This window comes from Diaporthe citri (genome assembly GCF_014595645.1).
Source record: "Diaporthe citri strain NFHF-8-4 chromosome Unknown scaffold_6, whole genome shotgun sequence".
Lineage (NCBI taxonomy): Eukaryota > Fungi > Ascomycota > Sordariomycetes > Diaporthales > Diaporthaceae > Diaporthe > Diaporthe citri.
The window spans coordinates 3,715,681-3,740,043 of NW_025064851.1; the positions used below are offsets into that span (position 1 = coordinate 3,715,681).

Below are 24,363 nucleotides of genomic sequence, written 5' to 3' on the forward strand. Positions count from 1 at the left end.
ATGTGACACCCGTTTACGACCATGTAATACTATCAGCTTATTTTGTGGGCTATACAAAGAGCCGCTGCGGGTGTATAGTAAGTCTCACAACTCGACTTCCGCTTTATAGAGACCTCACGCAACAGGCGGCTGGATTTGTCATTGCTATCATGGAAAACGAACAGACACTCCCCACATAAATTAGCTCGCTGAATTTATAGAACAATTAAAAGAGTTAACCAAAATATGTTTCGGATATTTTACTACTTAATAAGAGTCTTATCTTTTGTCTACGGCTCTCTTCCAAATGATGTGCTTTTGTTTTGGCGGGGGGACCTGAGTCTGAATACCCTCACTTCAGCGTTCCATCGACCCTCACCCACTAAGCCCGTCCAGGCCACCAGTCAACACCGCGGCAAGACGAATTCAGCCAGAAGAGACACTAAGTGCTCTTTTTCGGACGTTTCGTTTCACACTTTGCAATCACACGAGCAAGCAGACCGCTTGTTTCTTCAACAGGGGCAAAGAGCTCACGGACTCAAGACTAGGGACCGGCACCGAGACGGCGAAACCACCAGAAGAGCGCCGAGGACTCTTAGCGCGCAGTCGATCTCGTACATATTGGTCTAGCTCACCCGTTGAACATGACATGCTATACATCGCACAGACTCATGTGTGACGCAAAATACGAATGGTCTATCCGCCCAGCGCCGCACCGAAGCCGTAGACGGAATCAGGGACTTTTATCCAAAACACGAGGCCGTGGACGCGGCTTCCAACCCAGTAGGCTTGCCCGTCCTCCAGCCCTGACAAATTGTGTACCCAAATCATAGAATCATGACGCGAACAAGAAGAAGAAGAAAAAAAAGGAGAAAACACTAGAGCGTTTTGCGGCTACACAAGTAGGGATGCAGGGACTATCGAATTGCTGTGCTCGTGAGGGAATGTCTCGTCTGAGACACCTGTGACCTGGACAGCCACGACCTGCCTAGGCACCGCGTTCTTTACCATGCAGCAAGCGAACGCGGGCGCGATCGATAGAGAAGAACAACAAGAGACAGAGCCCCGCACGGCTTGTTGCAAGAGTGACACGGGATCCAATAATCGGGTTCCCAGTCACGGCTCGCGGCCTCTGCCCCAAGGTTCTTCGCGTGCTCATGCAAGTCGGGAACAGCATGCGATGCTTCTCGCTGGAGCGATAAGGGCGTGGCCAACGCATGGCAGCGAGACAGATCCCCGTCTGTATAGTGCGGGAGATCGATGATCACGAGACTCTTCTTCTCACTCGCCATTTCCATTTTCGGCTGTGACACTGCACATTGGATCGTGAATGTCATCCCGCGCTGCCTGCCAGGTTTTCCATGCCCAGGATCATAGGACCAAATGGCCCACAAAGACCTGCTAATGCAGTCAGAGATGACTCTCAACACGAAGACGAGGGGAGCTAGGGGGTGAGGAACCTGGCTGGTTCTTTGTTTTTTTCTCTCTGGTTGCGATCCTTATTCTTGCTGCCCCCACTACTGAGCACGCCAACCTTGTCAGGTCGCAGGAGCCACACGCCTGTCGACACCTGGACAGCGGCCCACCTGAGCGGCCCTTGATTTTATCCCGATGCCAGTATCCTTTCGCGCCTTCCACCTAGAGGATGTGAGAACAGCGCGTAGGCGGCTCGACGGCAAAGACACACCTGGATCAATGGTGTTGGTGACGGCTGGGCGTTTAGAAGGCGACAGGGGCGTCCTTTGCCGCGGCCAAACATGGCTTCAAGCACAAATGACCGCCACCTGGTCACAATCCGCGTATTTGCCTATGGGGCGGCCACTTTGTCCAAGTCATTGGCTCTCTGACGGTCTCGCCTCGTACAATCTCACGTACACTGGAGCATAGTAGTGACAAGTGACAGAGCGTAACTGTGCCAGTGGGATTGCGGAAGGCCTGGACCGACCTAGTAGGACGGACCTGAAGCTGCTGCGGTCGACCTGGCTGGCGACACCGAGTGCGGAGCTTTGCAAATGCCAGGACCAAAGAGTGTCTATCCTGTCGTGGCCTGGCCCAGAGAAGCGCATCTCGGAAAGAGATTGTGAAGTGAATCGAGGCGACGGCAGATTGCTCGACGGAGAGCAAGGCTCCGGTCACCAGCGGTCGAGTGGCTTGCGTGAATGGGCGAGGTGAGGTGGGTGGGGCTGGGAGACAGCGATCGGGAGCCGCTGCGTGATGCCTAGGCCTGCGCTCCTGCCCCTCTGCTGCAGGACCCTGCTTTGTGCTGTGCTGCGAGTTTCTTGGCTGGTCCAGGCTGCCTGCATCGTGAGGTCGAATTAAGGTTGTCCTTCAGCAGAGCAGGGGTCGCTTCCTGAGCTGTTAGCCAGCCACGCACCTTCCCTGCCGTGACATTAACACTTCCCACAAGTGGGTTGTGGTTTCCCCACCGGCGGCCCCTCCACACTCCACGTCAAGATGCTACGTTGTGTCGACGAGATGGGTTGACTCGCCTCCTTCCTCCCCACTCCGCCCTCATCGCTGAGCCCTCCGAGCAGCCGGATCCGACGTAGTTATGCTCCACCCCACCACGTCGAGCGGCTGAAGAAGTTGCACCTCTTCAAACCACCAGCCCGGCGATGGTGGCCATCGTCAACTCCATCACGCTGCGCCCGCTTGCAGTCTCGGCGGCCTACCTAGTGCAACCCTCTGCAAGCCTCTCATGCTCATGCAGAACAGAGCATGTTGTGCTTCGCGTCGACCTTCCCAGCGCACAGCACCCACAGCACCCACAGCACCCACAGCACCCACAGCACCCGAATTCTTCGTCCCATACGGGCAATCGGGCGTGCGTGCGAGCCGGAATCGTCGCCAGAAAGGCCCTGATCGCGCGCCGGGCCCACTCGCGCGGCCTGCCTGCATTATGCATATGCAGAAAGCAGGTCAACACGAGCAAGCACGTTTCTACAGCACTTTCCTCCACTTCCACTTCGCAAGACGCCGACGTCAGCTTACCGGCTGCTGCGGAATCACCTAGTCACCTAGTCCACAGCGCATCTTTCGAGGCGCAACAGACCGGCCGCTCTCGCGTCTCATCACTGCTTACACATCTGTCGAGCTGACACCGGCGTCATTAGCAATCCGCCAGCGCCACAGGAACCCCCCCCCCAGGCTAGGTGGGCTCTTGGACCGCAATGCCTTCGAGGCCTTATTCCCACCAGCTCGGCCCTGGTGTCGATCACTGCCACTTGCCCACGAGCGATAGGTTCTGCTTGTGGCCACGAGGCGGCTTAGTTTGGGACAGGCAGGAGCACACTTCAGCTTCACAAGCTTCCCGCCCTAGTGTGCTTCAGCCTTGGGCATTTGTAGGATCCACCTAGCGCACGGGTCGACAGGCCGCGGGAATAGAACAGGACACGGCACTCGCTCGAGGCCAGCGGGACGTCGCCCGCGGTAGGATCGACAACCGGGCCAGCCCAAACAGCCTCACACCCCACTGCCAGTCCAGGCTGCCCTTTAACCCACGGGGCATCTAACCCCCCTGTCTGCCGTGAAATTAGCCGGCTTACGCTGGTGGGGGAAGAGGACCGTTCTGTCTCTTACAGCAATGGCAACATGGTATCGAAATCTGGTACATCAGACTCGTTCGAGCAAACGTCTTCTGCTTCATCGAGGTCGATACACCAAGTCCGGCCCGCGCGCTATTGAGGAGAGCATCTGTACTTGTCCCAAAATGGATTCTGTCGCTCCTTGGCCCACGTCTTACCCGCGCTGAACGGAGACCTCGGCAAGGCAGTATCTTGCACCGCCGCCACCGCCCAACAAGTTCCGTGTACAATCAATCGCACGATATCCGGGGTCGCGCAGCCCATACCGTGGGCCGTCATTCCCATGAGCTGGGACCATGCAGGCTTATGCACAGGCTCATGTTCCCTCACAATGGGCCTTCCGTGCAGGAAATTCGTCGCAGAGCGCACACTGCAGGTCCTCCTCTGCAGCACCCTCACTGCAGTCCCTTCACTGCAGAAGCGGAGCGTGACGCCTACGGGCTGACTCTTTGAGGCCATCAAGGACAGGGGTCTGTTGTGCTGCAAGCAAGTTCTGGGCGGCGCTGACTGCTTACCTGTAGGAACAAGCTCAACAATTGCCATTTTAACTGTGGAAACTGGGCGACGGACAGGACGTGGCAGCTCGAGCCCATGTTGCTTGCGCTCAGTCTTCCACGGCACAGGTTGTTTGGGTGCAACCATTGCAGAGGCACCAGCAAGCTCTCAGTACGGGTGGCGTTTGACGATAACGGCCAAAGGGTCAAAGGACTGATACATAATCTCGGAAAGCATCCGGGCACTGTTGTATTGGCGAAACGGCAGACGCACTAGCTCCAGCGGAAACTTCTATGGCCAACACACCACCGGCCTCTTGGAGCTGTGTTTGGGACCAATTGGGTGCACGTCCACTTGACCCGATATAGATGCGGCGACGCGCGCGATAGCGATCATCGTTGGAGGCGCCCTACTCTGCTTGGACACCTCGACATCACCCACCGCTCGTTTATCAGACTTGTGAGCGCCTCAAAGCTCGACCAGACATTCTTTGAAGCGGTGCAGCCTAAAGTGTAATGAACCAACAGTGTGAGGCCGTGAGCTTTTCTACCGGATCCCATGAGCCAAAATGGGACCCGCCTTACAACTTTGCGACCCCCCCCCTCCCCCCACACTGCGACAGGCGCAATGCAATATGGTCGTTGCCCACGCACAGATGGCTCGAGTCTCACACGAAAACAAGAAGAAAGCCGTTGCAACATGGTGGTGTCCACTGTTTGTTGGATACAAAAGCAATGTGAGTCAAAAAGACGGGGTAAGATGCCTACCGAATCTAGTAGGGGTCCACCCAGCACAACCATTCTGTGGCTTTTGCCTTTAAGCTACTCTTCCAGAGGCCGATCATGCCCTCCTTTGGCAACGGGGGAGTCTTGCCATGGCAGCCACCGTGGGCAGATCTTAATATAATTGAGAGAAGAAAGACGGTAGTTAGCCGTCGACTTGGTACTATCAGGTTGTCCAGACCCCGCCGAGTCCATCCGAAAGAGCAGGATTCTGACGCCTTTTGTGCTTGCGACTGGCTCAGAGAGCCGAGGAGAACCTTCCTCTGAAAGTTGAAATACACGAGACGATCATTGACCCGGGGGTGGGACAGAGTTGACTCTTAGCCTCACGCCAGTCTCGAAGCCGGGGCTGATATGAGTGACGGGCAGTGCGGAACGCTTGGGGGAGGTACTGGGGCCCGGTGAGTGCTAGTCCTCGTAGTCCGAGGTACTTGCAGGCTGCATCACGTTGTCACACCCCTGGGCATGTCAAGTGTCCCTTGCTACACGGCCCTTCCCTGTCACGTATTTTCGACTTAGACCACGACCTCTTCGCTCGAGGGCCCCTTGCCCGTATCCCTCGCTTTCCGGATACTTGATCATCTTTCCACGGCCCTCGACACGCCTGTTACGGCTGTTGGATTTCTCAGCACAGCCTTGCTCATCAGATTGGCCGTCTAGCAGCAGACCCAAGATCCCCATTTAGCACCGAATTTGACCCTCTTGGCCTGTAGTGGGCGACTCGAAGGCTGCCTTGCCTCGAGAGGGCGGTTGGCTGTTTTGCACAGGAAATGCTCCCAGGGACCGAATCCCGCAACGCATGCCCAATCCCCCTGAGCGTTGGACACTTCAGCGCATGGCTAGCGGTAAAGTCCCGTTTCTCACGTTCGATCTCTCATCATCCTAGGGTGCCACCTGCGTAGGGGCTGTTTATAGAGTGTGGCCGAGCGTCAACGTTCGCTGCCTTGGCTCCAGTTCCGACCACCAAGCGGACTAGCCTACCTGGGGTATATCCACAACCCGGATTGCAATCATAAGACGGTGTCTGCTCTAAGTCAAGATCTGTGCTTCTCGCGCCATGTGTTCAAGCTTCTTCCTCGCCTTCGAGCTACCGGTTCCCAATTAACTTTACTACGCCCGCTTTTTGCCCAGCTCTCACACACACCTCTTTGAGATCTACTCACAGCATCGGCTTCTATATCTCTCTCCTGCTCGAAGCACCACCCCATTCGCACACTGTCCAAGTAGGATCCCTCCGTACATATCTATCTCAGCCCTCTTGTTGATGCTTCATCCCTCCGGTCGAACGGGCGCAATCAGCAATATCTCCTCACCAAGGCCCGTCTTCTACTCAGACTGTCCCACTCGAGCTCTACCTCAACTTTCATCCTGCCAACCGCCGTCAACGACAGCAACAGCCTCGATATATCGTGAGGCGCGGCCCATAGCAGCCATGGCTACCGCGACGAAACAACGTCAACCCCGCCTTCGAGCATCTTGTGATGGCTGCTTCCTCGCCAAAGTCAAGTGTTCCAAGGCAAGACCGATATGTTCCAGATGCCTCACCTGTGGCATAGAATGTCGTTATTCGCCCTCGAGCAGAGCTGGAAAACCGAAGGCCTCGGAGAGCTCCAAGGAACAAGCAGCACACCGAGACTCGGCTGGAAGCACCGCAGCGCCCAGCAACAACAACAACAACAACAACAACAACAACAACAACATTATGTACGGCGTCCATGGTGGCATGCCCGGCATGTACGAACTTGAAGGAGGATGGATTACACCGCCTACGAGCATTGATGGATCCATGAGTCGGACTCAGTCGATATCATCCGGTCTCGCTTTCATCGGGGTAGATGGCAGCCCGCCAGCGCATGCCGATCCCAGCCTGGCCAGTGATATGTATGGCCCTGGCATACCATGGACACCACCGAGCGAGATACCTGCTCAGTTCACCGACACCTCTATCACAAACACAATTGCGAATGATCATATTCATAGTCGTTCTCAATCATACGACATGAGTTCAGGCTCTATGGGCTGGATGGAAACAAAGGGACCTGAGCTGTTCGGTTTCAACCAAGCCTCCACACCGACAAGCATGGCACCGAACTGCTTTCCAAGTCCGACAGTCACTCCACATCATCGACAGGCTCCATCGAGATCAAAGTCCACACCGTCCAACTCGGCTGGGGGCTCTTGCACTTGTTTTACAGTGTGCCTACAGTCCCTGCAGGCTTTACACAACGCATCGTCTCCTGCAGCCCCACCATTTGATTTGGTGCTTTCCCTCAACCGAAAAGCAGTTGAGGGATGCGCAGCTATGCTTGGTATGACCGTCCCCTTTCTCCCGTTGCCTACGAGCTCACACCCAGATACTAACACTCACGTAGCCTGCACGCGATGCATGAGAAGATCAGGTACCCATACAGCGGCTATGCTGTTGGCGACAGTGATAGGCACAATCACGTCTTTCTATAAGAACGCCTCACAGTCTTATTTTGATCATGAAGGACCGCCGAGCGTTCACATGACGGCACAGATTTCGACTCCGGCAATGGCAACAAGCAATGGTCTGACGGGGCTGGGCGTAAGTCTCGGTGCCTACACCGTCAATGGCGAGGACAGCCGATGGTTGGAGCTGGAGATCCTCGCACGAGAGCTTCGGAAGCTCGAGGAGGTGTATGCCAATTTCCGGGAGGTATGTTCGGAACTGTCAGAGGACCCCGAGGTCAGCAAGGCGATGCTCGGGTATCTGGGCCAGAACTTGGGATCCACAATGCAGGTGGTCACCCATCGGAAGGGCGACATTGGATTCTCGTGAAGATCCGATCCGAAGTCCTCCCCACCCTCTTCGGGGATTTTGGGGCAGGACTGCACATCTCACGCAGAGCAATCGTTCCTTCAAAACATAGAACTCCGACGCCCGGGATGAAACAACAGATTGCGGTATTTTCCCCTGGCCGAACGACACCAGAATCCTGCAGCGAAAAAGGAATAATTCGATACTACACTCTAATTTGCGCTTCGGTCACTGTCTATGCCGGGACTTGCGGTACAACGGCTTTCGCTTACCGTTCAACAATTTTCTCGCAGTTACAAAACCGACGCAGTACTGTGCTTGCTTGGCCCATGCTTCCACGTTTCGGCTCAAAGCCACAGGGCGGATGAAGCTGCTACTAAGGGGCGGGTGGCATCGTTTCAAGGACCTTATCATTTCACAACACGGTTGAGAAGACAGGCAGAACAGGAGCCAAGACCCAAGGCTGGCCCTGGGGCCGGCACGACATCACAGCAGACTACTGACAAGCTCGCACTTGAGCGGAGAGGGGGGGGGGCGGACTGAGATAGACATTGCCACCACGGTCGTGAGCGGAAAGACGGAAAGGCGTACTGGGGCTCAATGGGTTGTCTTTCCTTACAGTGGTTCAGCAAGGGGGAAACGGCATGAAAGTCTATTATTGGAATGATGCGTTCTTATCGCCTGCCAATGCCACTCTTGTTTTGTTTGGTACCTGAGCTAATCTGCCCTGTGTTGAGTGCTTAGACCGTGTGTGGGTGATTGTGCGAGATATGACTGTGCTTGAGTCCCCCTGGCTGGAGAATTTGGCGTTGGCTGAGGGTCCAGACCCCGGTGCTTCTTGTCGCACCCGAGAGGAACGTTCGGGAAGGGGGAGATGCGTTCTGTTAGTGTGTGGGAGACTGGGTTAGTCCGACGACATTGTGGGCGCACAGCATGAGTACCATGTGCTCGATGTACAATGGGCTGGTGTCACGGTGATCTAGCGTATACTTCCACCCGCGTCCTGGGGTAATATCACAGGGCGAGTTCACGTCCTCCCAGAAAATGACAACATCCGTGAGCAAGCCACTGCCCCTCCGCCCAGCCCCGAGCAGGGGACAGGGGACATTACAACCCAGCCCAGGCGGTTCAGCTGAAACTCCCGCTCCCAAGCAGCTGGGCAGGTCTACAAAGGAAAGCGGCGCGCCCTGATGTCTGTCAGCACGGATATAAGGCCCAGCCAGCCGGCATCTCCAGCCCTTTTCCTGTGTCCTGTGCTTGCCGAGAAACGGACCGAGTGCCAGGCTAGAGATCTTGGTGCACGCGGCGGGCCCTCTGGGGATTACATCATTAAGTGGAGATGTCCGGAGCCAGAGAGCTGGCCCAGCGGGGTGAGAGCTAAGGCTGAGCTAGGAATGGATTTAAGGAATAAGCTTTCGGGAGCCGTCACGACTGGGCCAGCCAATGGGTAAATTTGTACGATGTGTACTGTACGAGTTTGTGGGTGCAGGTGTGGGTGGGTGGAGATGTGTTTTGTTTCTATGTGTTGACTTGCCGTAGTTTCACATGTATGTGGATGTGTGTGTTCGTGGATGAACACCCACCCACCCAGTACAGATACATGCACACACACACACGTACGTACGTACATACATACATACATACATACATACATACTTACATGCAAGGGTACCTGTGCCCGTACCACCGGGATCACGTCTGTGAGGAAACCTCTCACAACATCTGCCCGCCTGCCGCTATGCCCTCTTACTGGTGGCCGAGCAAAAGGCTTGTGTCCTTTGAGGCTCCCGTGGGCCCGACCCCCACTTTTGCCCATTGGGATTGACTTGCGACGGTAGTAATCACCTCGAGGATGAGACGTGCTAGCACGACGGTGATGCTTCAGATATCAGCCCAGGCCTAGGCGAATAGTGCTCCCATTTGACAACGAAGGCTTACGGGCAGATGTCGTGGGTACCACGCTCGGGACCCCACAGCATCTTGGCACATGTGACAGCGGGTACTGGAGTCAACTCTCAGCGACGCAAGGCCACCACTGCTGGCAGGGAAGGGGGTTAACCCGACACTCTGGTACGACTCCTGCCATGACGGATAGGATTCCAGTCCATCGTCATGCACGGCCACGCTCTTGGCTTCAACCGCCAGTGTCCTGCCGCCTCGGTTTCGCACCTCGGTCACAGAGATCGGCAGAGATCTCTGCCGGAACTGGGTAGACGCTATTTCTCATTTCAGGGCAGAACTTGAGACGCTTGGGAATATCACTTACCCGAGCGCAAACTTTGATGCTCTTCAGACGCAAGATCCTGTGAAGTGCAGACGGGTCGTGGCCAAATGCTCCCTGCCATTCGAATGATCTACGCAGGCGTGGGCGAGCCGCGTTCCAGCCCCTGATCCCTGCCACCTGTACCGAACACCCCGGCCCGTATATGCGCCTGTACGTTCGATGCAAGGTGACCTGTCGAATGCAGCGCTGGATGTGCTGGAGTGCGAGGATATCAGCCACACATGTCAGCGCTTGGCTCCATCGGCTTTGGCGGCGCGACTTGGAGCCCCAAGGTACGGCTGGAAACAGGTCACCAGAGGGGACCGGACGCAACGCCCCCAGGGCCCGGAGCAATTGGGGGAGGGGACCGTGACGCCACGAGCGAACCCGTCCCCATCTTCTCTGACAGCGTTCCTTCTCCTTGCCCAGACCTCGAGAGACTTGAAAAAACGCCCCGCGAACGTTTCCCAACGCCTTTTTTCTTATGGGGAGTTGGAGGGCCCCTCAGGGCGGATTGGCGCTTCCCTGAACCACTAGGTAGCTAGGGCAAGGGAACAAGACATGCCGGAGACGGTTCGTCCTTAGTTAGGAACGGGCCTTTGGGCGCACATGGGTCTTGCATGTCCCATGTTACCGCACGGCCAGCGCACTACACCCCAGGGCAAAGTGACGTCGATCTTTAATTTTCTTGTTTCCCGGGTTCATGGTTCTCCCAACGGCGACAGCCCTAGCGATAGTAGCTAGTCGACTGGCCTGCCTTACCCCGTGTCCATCTACGGGTAGTGGAAACGTTCACGGCCAGCCTCGATATGGGAAGCCGGCGGACGGGTCGTGACTAATAACCAAAACCCAAAATACCCCCTAGAGGACTGGCGCAGTGCTGACGGTATCATGTTGGAGGGCTGGACGACAACCGGACAATACCGGGCCTGGCAATCGGCAAGTATCATGCAAGATTGCAAATGCCTCGAAGGGATGGTCGCGCGGAAACGGGTGGTTTCGTACCTCGATGGCTGTCCGAGCTGTACCTTGCGGACTTCGAGAACACGGAGGGAGCGGCATCGGGACAGACTTCCGCTCGATCCTGACCACACAATTCCCTCCAAGGTGAGTAGCCAGGACTTGGCCCTGCCTTGCTCGCATGCTCACACAGGTTTTGGAGGGTCTAGCCAGTAGCCAGGGCACCGCTGTAGGAGCTGAAGATTAGGCCTCAAGCTTCTGCGCGACGGGCTCCGCTTAGGAAGATCAATGTCCTATTTTGGTGATTCTCTACCCTGCCTATGTGTTGGTCATTGGCCGGCGGGACACTTCAGATGTTGCCACACATCTGGCTTAAAGGTTGGCGTGATGGCCGTCTGACGGCATTCGACGTGGGCGAAGTTCAGCCCTTACCCAGCGATCTGTTGCAACTCTGAGTGGGCGCCACTGGCATCTGGCGACCCGCTCTTCAGCCTCGAGTTCTTTCTTTTCCACTTTCGTAGAGAGGTCCTCCATTGCCCTTGGGCGACGTGTCTGGAGGCTTGCCATGGCATCCCACAAGCAAGCCACCGAGCTCTGATAGTTGTATGCTGGCTGTAAGACCTGCAGGAGCTCTACTGCAGCCCAGAGCAGAACGACAGTTGTGTTGTGCAACGTGGGCCAATTCCTGTTCTGGCCCCCTTGGTGCCGAACATCCCCGTCCAGTCGGCACATCCACGGCTGATATCAGCACTTGTTAGCTCCGACGAAAATCGAAAACACTTGTTCTGCTCGGAGTGCCGACTTGAATCGGTCCCGGCGTGGGGCCCGTTCTTACCGCCAAGGTCCGCCTTGTTTTTCTATCATCAAAATCCTCCAAAACCACTGGAATCATGGGCCTTGGTGTGGGATTCCTCATCAGCGGTTCAGGTGATGGGCTCCCCTAAATTCAGCCTCACGTCCTGATCATCAGAGTGCAGGAGTGCCGAAGAGCAGAAGCCAGGGGAACCCATGCACACGTTGAAAAATGCACATTTGCGATTTGCACGGCGGAACCTTGATGTTGCTTCTCTTCACGGATCCGGGTCTCTCGGACGAGGGTGTCCACCTTCGGGCTGCTGCTCCTGCTGCTGCTACGCTGCTACGCTGCAAGTGCTGCTGCCTGCAGATGCCCTTGAGCCCCCCCAGAGGCCAGATCTTGGCTCATCGGTGAGCTTATTGAAGTGATCAACGTCACACGCGTCCGATCGGCACTCGGAACTAGGACGAATGCGACCGTGTGCGAGCTTCTGTATTACACATCGTTGTAGAATATCACGCCCGGCGACGGCTCGCCAGCAACCATCCATGACCATGCAGCACTCAGTGCATAGCCTGAGATAGTGGCATATCTATTCCCATAGTCTGCCGGCGCGAACACAGCCCCGTCCTTCTTCCTCATCTCAGAGATAGCGCCTGGTGTCGCTGTGGCCAGGAAATGCTGCCTCTCGGGATCACGTAAAGTGCTTGCGTTGGGTTCAGCTTGAGCTCCTTCGCTCAAATGACTACGGCGCAACTTACAGGGCATTCCCGAGTATCCCATGGCACAGGGAGGGCTCCTTTCGAAGCAGGCCCTCTCTCCAGACGCACTGACGGGCCTTGTCGACGCTCGCATCTATTTCTTGCCGAAGGCCGGGGAAGTAGGGCCTAAGTGATGCTAGGGAATGCAGGAACCCTGGGGCGCCGTGGCAGAACTGCACGAGCGAGGCATCCGTCTTCCCAACCGAGCTCGGCCAGTTCCCATTAGCCAGCTGGGAGCCCAGCAGGTCCCTCATCTTGCCTTCGACGCGGGTGGCCAGCGACGGCGTGGTGAGGACAAGCTGTGTGACAATGCCAATGTCGCCGTGGACAGCACCAAGATAACGTTTCCCGTGCCACTTCCACTCTGGGCCATCCGCCAAGATGGCCGTCGCGACGGACTCGACTGACCGGTCCAGCAGTACGTGGACCTCGGTGTCGGGGACCCAGTGGCGCATCATCCGCAACATGTAGAGCGTGCCGGCTCGACCCTGCAGGATCTCGTCCGGCCACGACCCGCCAGGGGCCAGGACCTCTGGCAGGCTGGAGAGGAAGGCGTTGACGTAGGCCGCATCCTTGGTGATGCAGGCCTGGACGGCGTCGCAGGCCAGCTTCTCGCACGACAGCCCGCACCGGGATCCGAGGCTCAGGTGGCCTCTGGTGCCGTCCATGTACCTGCGCGCCCAGGTGATGGCGTGGCGGCCGGCTATCTTGAGGCGAGGGCACCTCGAGGAGGCCTGGAGGAACAGGTAGGCGAAGCCGGTTGGGCCTGCCCAGAGGCCCTTGAGGACGTCATTGTTGCCCGTGTAATGTTGCTGAGGGGGCAATTTGGCGATGATCTCCTCGAGGGCCTCTCTCAAGTGACTCGTCGGCTCGCCTGACGGGACGGTTGACAGCGGTGTGTCGCTGTTGGGCAAGTATCTAGGCTCCATCCTGCAGTCAGTGTGCAGTGGTTGCAAAAAGGTGATCGGAGCTCACAATCTTGTTGCATGGGCATGGATCGATCGCTGTTCGCCTCGGCCTGGGCAAGCACGTTGTCGTGACGCAAACTTTGGCCGCGCGTGATTGATTGCCCAAGGTGGGGGTCGGCACTTACATACACAGCAGTATCTACCAAGTAATACGCGCCTGCCGTGTCCATGGTTGTGACTGCCTCCCACTCAATCGCTGCTCCCCGGGGCTGCAGACAACAGACACCATTCAACGCGCGTTGTCTTGCACCGCGGAAGCACACCGGGGGTTACACGGCGAGCCCAAGCCGCAGCCTGAGGTTCTCCTTGAACGAACATGCTCACGTGAGATGGCAACAAAGTGCTCGTCCCCTTGCAATCAACCCCTTGGAGATCGCTGGGCCGTTTATCTCGAAACTCGATGGGCGGCCACCATCGTTGACGTCTAAAACGTAAGCTGACCGCCTCCCCCGTCTGAACTCTAAGGGGGAGCGAATGCGACGATGGTACGATTTCGTGCTGACTGTGCCGCGAATCAACCTCGAGGATCCACCCGCAATCCGGTCGCATAGCCTCGAGGGCATGTGAACGCGCAGCTGACATTATCCCAAGGGGGCCCCCCTGCCCCTGGCACTGGCAACTGCTACTGGCACGACGAGGCGGCCCAAATGCCTGGCTGTAGTCTCGCAGGCGGCGCGCTGTGCGCTGTGCGTCCCGGACGATGGATGCTACTGTATGACTTGGCCTCTTCCCCATGCGGAAAGTAGACACTTGCTAAGCAGTCCGCCTGGCCCAATGGTGTTTAAGCCACGCATGCGACCCACCCGTCCTGCACGTATTCTTCGGACGACATCCCGTGCGCGATGCACGACCATGCAAGACGATGCACCACCATGCACGGCGGGCTGGGCGAGCTGCTTCCTTCCCTCCGGACGGCCTTCCTCGCTCTGCATAAGGGCCAAACAACAGAGCAGTACCTTGCGATATCCTCCTTCGCGGTGTTCGGTGTTCTTTCAGTACCGCGGTGAATTACAGGGAGAGCCCGTTGCGAAAGGCCGTCATGAGATGAGAACTGCGTGGCTTGTCGCCCGCTTCCAACTGCCGGGACTACCACCCTCCTCGAGCCAGAAGGGGTGTGAAGATGGTTTATTTGATCGGTCAAGATGCGAGCAATCTACACTGAGCTGTCATCTGAGTATGCCATCATCTTGCTCCCGGGTCTAGGAGAGGCCAGAGGCTGGGCCTTGCTCCAGGGCCAGATTGGTCGACTTGGTCTACGTAAACTTTGCGAGTCATTGCGAATACTCTGCCTTTTTCTCCTTGTCAGACTATTCTCAACACCAAGTCATATCTCGAGCCCCGGGATGCTTCAAGTTCAGGAAGGAAGACGCGAGTCTTGGCTTGTGCGCAAACGCTCGCCTCCGCCACCTACCCTGCGCCTCAGATGAGGGCGAGGGGAAGGCCCGCACCAGGACAAATCAACATGGCACCTTGCATGGCTTCAAGTGACTGTTCTTCTATATTTGGCATCATTTACCTAACTGCTCCACCACTTTATCCAGCAGAACACGTGCTGACTCACAGGTCGGGAGGGCCAGGGGATACATAGGCATGTAACCACCGCCTATGTTGACACACCGTGAGCCGAGGCCAGCTATCCACAGAAGCAGGGTTCACTAATCTCCTCGAGATCTGGCGTAAATCTTGCTTGTTGAGACCATGGGTTGTTGCAGACCTTTGTGGATACCTCCGTCGGTGAGAGGGACGTCTACCGGCGATCATGTAACACTGCTAGGTGGTCCAATCTGTACAACACTCTAATATAGAGCCCTACCAATAAGATCTACACCAAAAGTTTACTTTCTCTTCTTTTCGACTTGCTCTGTGGGGGGCAATATGAGTTATCGCATTGGTCCACATGATGACTGCAGGCTTGCTGTCTCTGCAGAGGAAATCGCCTGTATGCAGCTGCCGTGGAGACAACTGAGTGGCTTTCCCGTAACGAGCCCGCAGGTTTTGTGTCGCTTCCGGGAAACAGACTCGAAAGAAGCGGTGTCGCTACCAGAGTTGTTCGTGTCGTGACGGACGCCAGGCCGTCAGGGAGCAGTGCCGTAAAGTGCTTATTGTGCGACGTGTCGTGGCACATTGCGCATCGTGACCTGGGCCACCACCTACGAACATACGAAGAAGGACTCGGTCACGGAGTGGGCGTGTTCATCTCAAGAGTGAGAACTCTCCTGACCTTTTTCGTGTTGCCATAGTCGAGGTGAGGTAAGATGAGAAGTGCATGTGGCTTGATTAACTTTATATATGTGTGAAACCCTCCCCCACGCCCTATGTGTGTGCACTAGACGCCAGCCACCAGGAGGTCAGGAGACCCCATTTCGTCTCTGAGCAAACTTGTTTACAAGAGGCTTTGCAGTAATGACCATGCGTCTCCGCCCCTCCCAACTCACTCATATGCAGCCAGAAGATGGCAAACCCAAGACAAACGCAGCGCTGTTGGCAGTGCAGATCATGGCGTCTGTGCTGCCTTACACGGCGTTTCCGCCGGTCAGCTTGATCACTTGACCTACGCCACAGAGTTAGCAAGAACTGTATCACCCCACACACTAGTAAACCATCACGAGAGTAGATGAGAGAGGAGAGAACGAGGCTGCAGTAGTGATGGTAGAAGAAGAGAATCTGCTTGTACGTACCGTTGATCCACTCGCCCTCGTCGCTGCAGAGGGTGAAGACGGCCTTGCCGATGTCCGCGGGGGTGCCGACGCGCTTGAGCGGGCACATGTTGGCGAGGCCCTGGTCGATGATCTCCATGGGCATGCCCTTGTAGCCGCCGGGGACGTAGTGCCAGGCGTTCTCGTCGAACATGTCGGTCTTGACGCCTCCCGGGGCGATGGCGTTGACGGTCATGCCCTTCTCGCCGCAGTCGACGGCGAAGGCGCGCGTGAAGCCCTCGATGGCGGCCTTGGAGCCGGCGTACAGGGCGTGGTTGGGGATGCCGCCGATGCTGGCGGCGATGGACGAGGTCAGCACCAGGCGGCCGCCGCGCCGGCAGTGCTTGAGGGCCTGCTGGGCGACGAAGAACTGGCCGCGGCAGTTGAGCCCGAAGACCTTGTCGAACAGCTCCGGGGTCACGTCCACCTCGGGGCACCAGACCTCCATGCCCGAGTTGGAGATGACAAAGTCGACGTGGCCGAAGTGCTCGATGGCCTTGTCGAACAGCCCGCTCACAGACGCCGGGTCGCTGATGTCGGCCTGCAGCGCGACGCCCTTGGACCCGAGCTTGGCGAGCTCCGAGACGACCTCCTCGGCTGACTTGGCCGAGCTCCCGTAGTTGACGACGACGTTGGCGCCGCGGCGGCCCAGCTCGATGGCGATGCCCCTGCCGATTCCGCGCCCGGCACCGGTGATGAGTGCGACCTTGCCGGCGAGGGGGCGTGCTGGGTCGTATGAAGTGGAGGTTGTGGTGGCGTCCGAGGACGCAACGTCTACTGCTGAGGGTGCCATGTTTCGATCGGGTTGGTTCTTCTTTTTTTCCTCTACCGTGACAACACAATGCAATGCAGCAAGACGAAGGTTCTGATGCTTTATGGCTTCGTTGAATAAGAAGTCAGTAATGGCGAATGCCTCCCTCTCGATTGTTTCATCCATGTCGACGAGCGCCGTGGTATATAAGGCCCACAGGTCCGGACAATCTCGTGTCTACCCCCCCAAAAAGTCCGGGCCCAGCCAGCGAGCTCCGGTAGTTGGGGTAAAACGACGGGCCAGGGGCGGCCGGGAGCCCTAGGAGCGGACAGGGGACTCGGTCCCGCAACTCGCTGCGGATGCCGCAGCGCTCGGTTTGGCGTCGCGCTCCATACCATCGGTCCTGTTTCGGTGCGCCCAGGCACGGGCCAAAAGACACCAAAATTTGGGTCATGGATTGGGATTGGGTACTGACCGACCGAGGACAGCCCCAGCCACAAATAGAAACACGCCAAGCCTTGTCTTTGCAGTGCCTCTATTCGACCGAGGCACGGGGGCGCTCTCAGATCAGGACCGGCGTGGACGGCTGTGTCAGAAAGTGCCTGTGTGCTTGGTGCAAGTTGCCCCACCGGATGTCCGGACACCCACTCACTACTCACCACCACCACAGATTATCTGGGCCACGCCAGCTCGGCTCCAATTCACACAACGGCCCACAACGCCGACAAGTCTCCCGAGCCGAGACAAGACGAACTTGTTTGTTTCTTATCATCATCAGCATCGTAGGTAGGTCTTTCTGTGTCTGTGTTCGACCACGCGATATCTTGGGACCGGTTCATTCAGGCGCGCACGGCAGCCTACCGATAACATGTGTGCTCGCACCCGTTCGGACGGCGATCTATATCGCCATTCTCCGGTTTCTCTTAGTCCTGGATTCGTCTTGTCCATTTAGTCCATACTTCATCTTGTTCTTTGAGTCTAGGATACTGGGCTCGTTCTTTGATTTCGTCAGCCTAGCATAGTGCCAAGATCATCTTCAGAGACCGAGCAGTCTTGGCTCTGATATGTGTCCACAATCTAGTTTTCGCGCATATTATCAACCTCTGTTGGAGCACTTCCTGCTTACCAAAGCTCACTCTCCTGCAAGTAACTCTATGAAAGCTGTCGAGTATTGTGATTTATAAGCGGAAACGTTCCCCGGTATGTCCTCAGTCGATAGATCTGAAACGCAATGTAGGCACAGATACTCTTGCGACCATCGAAACTTGATTGGTAAGGCCTCTGGAACTGCTGTATGACCGCAGGCTCATCCAAGCCGGCGGCACCGAACACTCGTTCTAGAAGGGGCTACTCGGACGGCTCGCACCGCGCACACTACGTGCTCACGCACCAACCACGGTCAGTAGACGTGGGAGATCCTCGATTGCGACCATGTCATGCCTTTATTCTCGTCCCTTTACCGGCGCATCCGGCGTGACATAGCTTTCGAATGGCTCGTAAATCCAATCTCTGACGGGGAGTGAAACACCATACGCGACGAGGCATACTTCCCTATCGAGGGGGTTGAACGTCGACCTGAGGCAATGCGTACTGAGCTTAGCACACACCACTATTATCCATTCTCTCTCGACCTGCACCCCCGTGTGCCTGGAGGACTTAGGCGCCCCCTTTCCCCTGCCGCGGTTTTCCGCGGTTTTGCCGCGCTCTGTGTGTGTTGATCCGAGTAAGGTTGTCACCATGCAGGTACTCTGGCGCAGTCTTTTTGCCGCTGCCACACACACACACACACACCCCCCTACAAAGGATCTGGGGGCCGGGAAGCCGGCTCATCATGCATTGTCAACGTAAAGACCGCCCGCCCCGGAGGAACTGCTTGGGCCCGGGGCCAGGTATCTGTCGGGCGGACGGCCACCCCTTAGATGCCGAGCGGGCCAATCGGTTGCGTTGTCGTGGATGATACATGGTTGTTACGGGAGGTGCATTTGCTCTGCATGTTCGCAAAAGCAAAAAGGCCCTGCATACAGGTGCCCCGGGGGTTCTGCTGGGAAGCCACCATATGTACGTAATCACAGCAGAGGAACCACCGCAGAGCAATAATAGTAACATATGTCCCGTGTGTGTGTGTGTATATATAGAGATCCGCAATGTGTCAGTTCAGAGCCACGCCGCGCGTGGCTGGATGGACACCAAAAAACAGACAGCGGGCCGCCCGTCCTCGGCGATGGCACTGGAAGAAAAAGCAACTATTGACAAGCCCGGCGGGCTTCTCTTGGTGATTCATCGAGGCGCAGAGACAAAAAAAGGTCTGAGATGCTCATGCAACGTGAAGGGCTCGGAGGGGCCCACGGGGCCGATGGCAGCGCGCTCCAGCCACCGTGCGTGTGTGTGACGATATCCTGGGCCTGGATCAGGTCTCATCCGAATGAGTTGTGGAAATTGGATGGCCTGGTGTCGCAGCTTTCTTTTTTTGCCCATTCTGGGGGGTTCGAGAAGCAGGCCAAGCCAGCGTGGGCCCGCATGCTGCCGTGCTATAGTGACGCAAGCTTAGCTTATGCCTTGGACTCAATGGGCATGTGTTGTACGACACGCTGGCCGGGACCGCGCAGGCGATGTATGCCTGTCTGTCTGTCTGTATGTATCTGAGCATCGACTCGCTGCGGGTCGCTGGACCAACTCGGACTTGTGGGAGAGCGAATGCTACGGAAACTTAGAATGAATCGCGGGCTCGCTTCCGCGGCGTAGACGCGGGCCGCGAACAGAGATACAGAGTGCGAGATGTCGATATGTATCTGCCTAAGTTTGTTGACTGCACGGTGGAGAGGACATATCCTGGCTTGTATGTACAGAGGTACAGCTAAATGCATGCAGTGTCTTCGGTCGCAGCCCCCCCCCCTCCCCCTGGACGGGCTGCATCCAGACCCTGTACCGTGCAGGCATCTGCGACTGCTGCATATGGCAAGTGGAGAACAAGATCGAGGGCACCCATTGGCTGCGGTACGTGCAGGGGCGTACCCCAGTCTGCCCGGCCTGGAGGTGGGGAGTGGGGGAGGGCAGTGGGTGAGAACTTGCTCCACATTCTTATTTTGACCCGTCTCCAAGACCGTGGCGCGCATAAACCCGACCCCAACAAAACAGGGTCGGATTTTGCAATCCCATCCATCGTCACTGACCTATCCAGGCCTCCTTAGTCCAGCACTTGTGTCCAGGCACCAGCTTACTCGCCCTGGGACCGACTTGTCCGCCCACGGCTGTGTATGTTATGTGTGTGTGTGTGTGTATCGGGGGTTAAACAGATATTAACCTCATCGACGGAGCGTGGCTTGGGGATCCCCAGATCTCTCGCCATCCAGCGGCCGCACGCCTCAGCCTTTGCTAGGGCTGAATTTCCGCGCGGGGCTGAGATGGCGTGTAGATGTTGGCCTCCATCGGCCGTGGCTGACGATGGCGGGCGGGACAACGGCAGGATTTCTTCACGAACTGGCAGTGCTGGCTGGCCTTCTGATTCGCGAGGCCGAATGAAGCTTTTATGCGATCCGTTGTCACCTGGATAGTGTCTGGGATGGCATATATTGCGGGCCCACCACTGCCTCGTAGGGCGGGCGCCCACCATCACGGGACGTGGTTGTCAGCGTTGCAGTGCCAGAGTGAAGCTTGGTATGCCATCTCGATCACAGGATCTATGTCTAAATCCTACTACTGCCTGAAACAACCGTAGGCCTTGTCAAGCCACGCCCTGGGGTGCGCAAAAATTGGTCCGGTCGGGGTCGAAGCAGTAGGTTCACGATATCAGGTCCAGCAGCGAAGTATGCAGCAGTACAGTCGTATGAGTGAGACAATATGCATTTCATTGTGTTGTGCCGTATCCAATGAAGAGTGGCCCGCCATCATGAATCATCACACTCCATGTCCGTCAAGTAGAATCCCATTCCCTGTAGACGCCGAACCAATAGCTTCTGCCCGAAGCAAGCCAGCCCCCAAGCCCCTGTCTAGATATCCTGTGGAACCACCTGTGCTGTGGACCCAGAGTGACCAACTGTCTAAAGCAGCGACGCACGAAAAAACAACGCCAGTAATCCGTCATCAAGCAGCCACGGCGCCAATCATATCCGAACTCCAGCTGTCGGCCAGCGTGGCCAGCTTCCTTTTGATCCCGTCCCCAATGCGTGTGCTTATCCCGCTGTCAATAGTTTGTATCCCCACTTCCAAGATGTTGGCGGGGCTGTCCAGGCTCACTGCGGTGCCGTTGTCCCGCGAGAGCACGGCTGTCCCATCTCCGCTCCAGAGGTACGCAATCACCGCCGGGTCCTCAGGGGTCACCCTATCGACCGCCACGACGGAGCTGCTCGGGGCGCTGCCGCTCTCGGGGCTCGAACTGTCGTTCATGGCTGTCTTGAAGCTCGGGTCGAGTCTTCCGATGGCGTCCGTCCATAGAATCAGTGTGACCCTGTATGTCGCTGTGCTCCACCACGGAGGCAGCTTGTCCGCGGGTATGGACCGCAGTAGTCGCATGACCTGGCCGCAGTGGAATATGGCCTCCTCGCGCTGGTAGATGCACCTCTTGTGCCTCAGGCTCAACTCCCAGTAGGTTGGGCCACCGGCCTCAAAGCCCTCCCTGCGTGCCAGCCTCTCGATCTCAGGGAAGTTGGTCACGGCGTTCAGGGAGATGAGGTGGTACAGCACAATGTTGCACTGCGTTTTTGTGCAATTCGGGTTGGCCTTGTGCTGGACGATGGCAAGCTCATACCATTTTTGGAGCAGGGCCTGGACTTCTTCCAGACGTTGGAATGTCGATGCCCTTGTCACAGTGTGAGCTGTTGACCGCCTGGCGCCGAGAATGTCCGAGAAGCAGGAGAGCATCTGCCGCAGGTGACACAGGAGTGACTGGATAGGATGCAGGAGAAGGCGAAGTTGTTGTGGGGTCAGGCTGGACTGTCGACGGGAAAGGTTGTCATGCAGGAAGTCTTGGAAGAGATCAAAGAGTGAAGGGGTGAGAGAAGGGGTAGTAAGTAGTTGCGGGTTTACGTTATTGGTGCAGCCGTAAAGAGACTGGATCCCAGCCAGCCATTGCTCAGAATTCGGTGAGAGCCACAAAAGTTCAGAGCCCGGTAGTGGGCAGTGAAGCTCAGAAATGGAAAGGACCGGCGCAGTATCGTGGAACAGGCTCAACTCTTGGTCCACCATGACCCAGTTGTAAACAAGCCTGGAGGAGGAGGTCAGCTTCCGGATGGCTCTAGATCTGTGCAGAGGATTAAATGCCTACCTGTTCTGTGTCTCGCGGTGCATCCATGCCCTCCACTGAAGCTCAGTGCTCGTAGAATCATTGAAAGCTGGTATCATCGATGGTTGTGGCTCTAACATGCCAGCATGTTTCAACATCTGGTTTATCCATCAGTAATTGCACATTAACAACAAGTTAGTCGTGGGATGCTTACCGTCAGATACATGCCCCGCTGGCCCATGGCAATGTCCATCTGCCACTTGTCTCCACTCCATGCACCCAAGAGGGTGAACAGCAGTGCACAACGCAGTGCGATCGGGTCGGCTGACAGCTCGACATCCTTCTCGATGATGTCGAACAGTGAGATGCGACAAGTTTCTGTGAGGCCGGCAGAGAGGTATCGTGCCTCCGCCATCGGGACGGCTGCTGCGCCTCGTGCAATCATGAGGAGCACAAGTAATGTTGCAGCCTGAGTGTTCTGAACCATCTCATTCGGGTCCAGGCTCATTGCAAAAATCATTGGGTAAAACCCGTACAGGCTGCGCACGTAGCTCTTGAGAAAGTACTCAAGAACACTGGACGGTGGGAGCATGATGAAGTTGCACATGCCTCCCGGGCTGGCATAACCTGATTTGGAGTAGCCATTGGTCCCCAGCCTGTGGACCTCGAGGGCCTTGTGTAAGAATGACTGCGTGATGGCCGTCATCTTGTCACGTGTCCGCGAGGTTGGAACAACTGTCGGCATGTGAGGTGGTTCGTTCCCAAACTGTCCCAGGTACTTGTCCAGCGCGTCCCACGTGCCTTCTTGCTGGCACTTTTGCTCGAGCGCCTCAAGATGGACGATCGCCGTCCGTGGACAGTTACCGGAGAAAGTAGGTGGGTTGCACCTAGCCATTGGCCACGAGTTCTCTGACGCTATAACGACTTCGAATTCTGGGATGTTCGCGTCCTTTGGGGTCCGCATCGCCATGTCTATGCACTTGTTGGGATCAAAGCTCGCGGTTGACATGATGCTTGTTCCCCTCGTGTGGACTGATGCGCGCGATGAAGTGGCTGTCATGGGCTCAGAGTTGGAACACGAGTCGCTGATATCTGCAAAAGCGGGCATACCGTGGCCCATGTCTGGTCGCATAGCCATGGCGTTTGAATAAATGTCCAGCTCCATGGGGTACTCAGGCCAGACGAGCAGATCCGAATAGTTTTGATCGTGCGTCACAAAGTCCGTCCCGAGCTGCATGAAGTCGTTCATCACATCGAGCTTGCTGTGAGGTGAAAATCCGCCTGGGCTGAAATGATTGTCTTCTTGGGGCGACTTTTGCTGGGGACTTGAGAGCAACTTCAAGTCGGCGCATGCGACGTCTTCGGAAGGGGAGCCTTTGCCTGGCGAGCCTGACTTTGCCAGGTTCTGGTCGATCTCCATCATCGAGGATGAGACTGCTGGCATTGCTGGAGTCTGAGCTCCAGGTAATCCCTGGCTGTTCATTGCAGCACTGGCTTGTGCTGCTCTCACAGCAGCCTTGGAGGAGCGTCGCGCAAATCGAGCAGCACATGGCAGGTTCTTCTCGGCGCATCGACTGCAAGGAACCCTCTTATCGCACCCCGTCTTTGCGCTCGCGCAATTCTGGCACGCTATAGGCGTCCTGCCAGCAACTGTGGGGACTCCGCCAGGAAGAGGTTCCATCGGATCTCTGGCTTCATGGTATGTGGAGTGGTGTCTTTGTAAGAGATCCCTATCATTATAATAATCAGCGAGACTACTCAAGCACCCAGCTGGGTTGAGCGTTCTCACCTGCGAGCGAAGGAGAGCTGGCAAGCACTACATCTGTGAGGCTTCACGTTGGTGTCTATGGGGTGTTGGGTCAGTTAAGAACAACCCTTGGCTCTGCAGGGAGGTGGAGGCTTACGGCTTGGGATGTGCCTCTCTAGGTGCTCTTTGCGGGTGAAGCTCTTCCCGCAGTACGCGCAGAAGACCATGGTGCCACGACTTGATCAACAAGTGAGACAATGACGACCACGGGTAGGAAGACGCGTAATTTACTTCGACCGAGGATACGGACGCGGCTGGGGACAGTGGTAGATGTTGTGATCGGTGTGGTGTAAGTACTGTTGAGGCTTGTGACCAGATACGGGTGGGCAAGATGATATCAAGACAACGAGGAGAGATGGAAGATAGTTGGAAGGAGGGGTCGAGCCGGAATGGAGGAAAAGGAAATTGTTTAATGAACAATCGTGTCCGAGTTGGGAAGCGGAGAGCAATGGTTTCCCGATCGTGCGAGTGCTACAGCAAGATTTGTTCCTTGAACGGCCTTGTGAAGAGAGAGGATGGGA

At 56.5% G+C, this 24,363-nt stretch overlaps 4 protein-coding genes across 4 annotated transcripts; 1 reads left to right on the forward strand and 3 right to left on the reverse strand.

Moving 5' to 3' along the window:
- Positions 1-7,376: 7,376 nt before the first annotated feature.
- INS49_012983 (uncharacterized protein) lies at positions 7,377-7,643 on the forward strand (the record flags this gene model as incomplete). Its single annotated transcript, XM_043173685.1, has 1 exon — positions 7,377-7,643. One exon carries the CDS (start codon positions 7,377-7,379, stop codon positions 7,641-7,643), a length of 267 nt encoding a protein of 88 aa, XP_043022982.1.
- A 4,755-nt stretch (positions 7,644-12,398) lies between these two features.
- INS49_012984 (uncharacterized protein) lies at positions 12,399-13,331 on the reverse strand (the record flags this gene model as incomplete). The annotated part of the gene is made up of 1 exon (XM_043173686.1): positions 12,399-13,331. One exon carries the CDS (start codon positions 13,329-13,331, stop codon positions 12,399-12,401), a length of 933 nt encoding a protein of 310 aa, XP_043022983.1.
- Positions 13,332-15,883: 2,552 nt separating this feature from the next.
- On the reverse strand, positions 15,884-16,859 carry INS49_012985 (uncharacterized protein; the record flags this gene model as incomplete). The annotated part of the gene is made up of 2 exons (XM_043173687.1): positions 15,884-15,921; positions 16,049-16,859. The coding sequence occupies 2 exons, from the start codon at positions 16,857-16,859 to the stop codon at positions 15,884-15,886; spliced, it is 849 nt and encodes a 282-aa protein (XP_043022984.1).
- Positions 16,860-20,897: 4,038 nt separating this feature from the next.
- On the reverse strand, positions 20,898-24,009 carry INS49_012986 (uncharacterized protein; the record flags this gene model as incomplete). The annotated part of the gene is made up of 5 exons (XM_043173688.1): positions 20,898-22,017; positions 22,078-22,193; positions 22,250-23,765; positions 23,825-23,879; positions 23,940-24,009. The coding sequence occupies 5 exons, from the start codon at positions 24,007-24,009 to the stop codon at positions 20,898-20,900; spliced, it is 2,877 nt and encodes a 958-aa protein (XP_043022985.1).
- Positions 24,010-24,363: the final 354 nt, after the last annotated feature.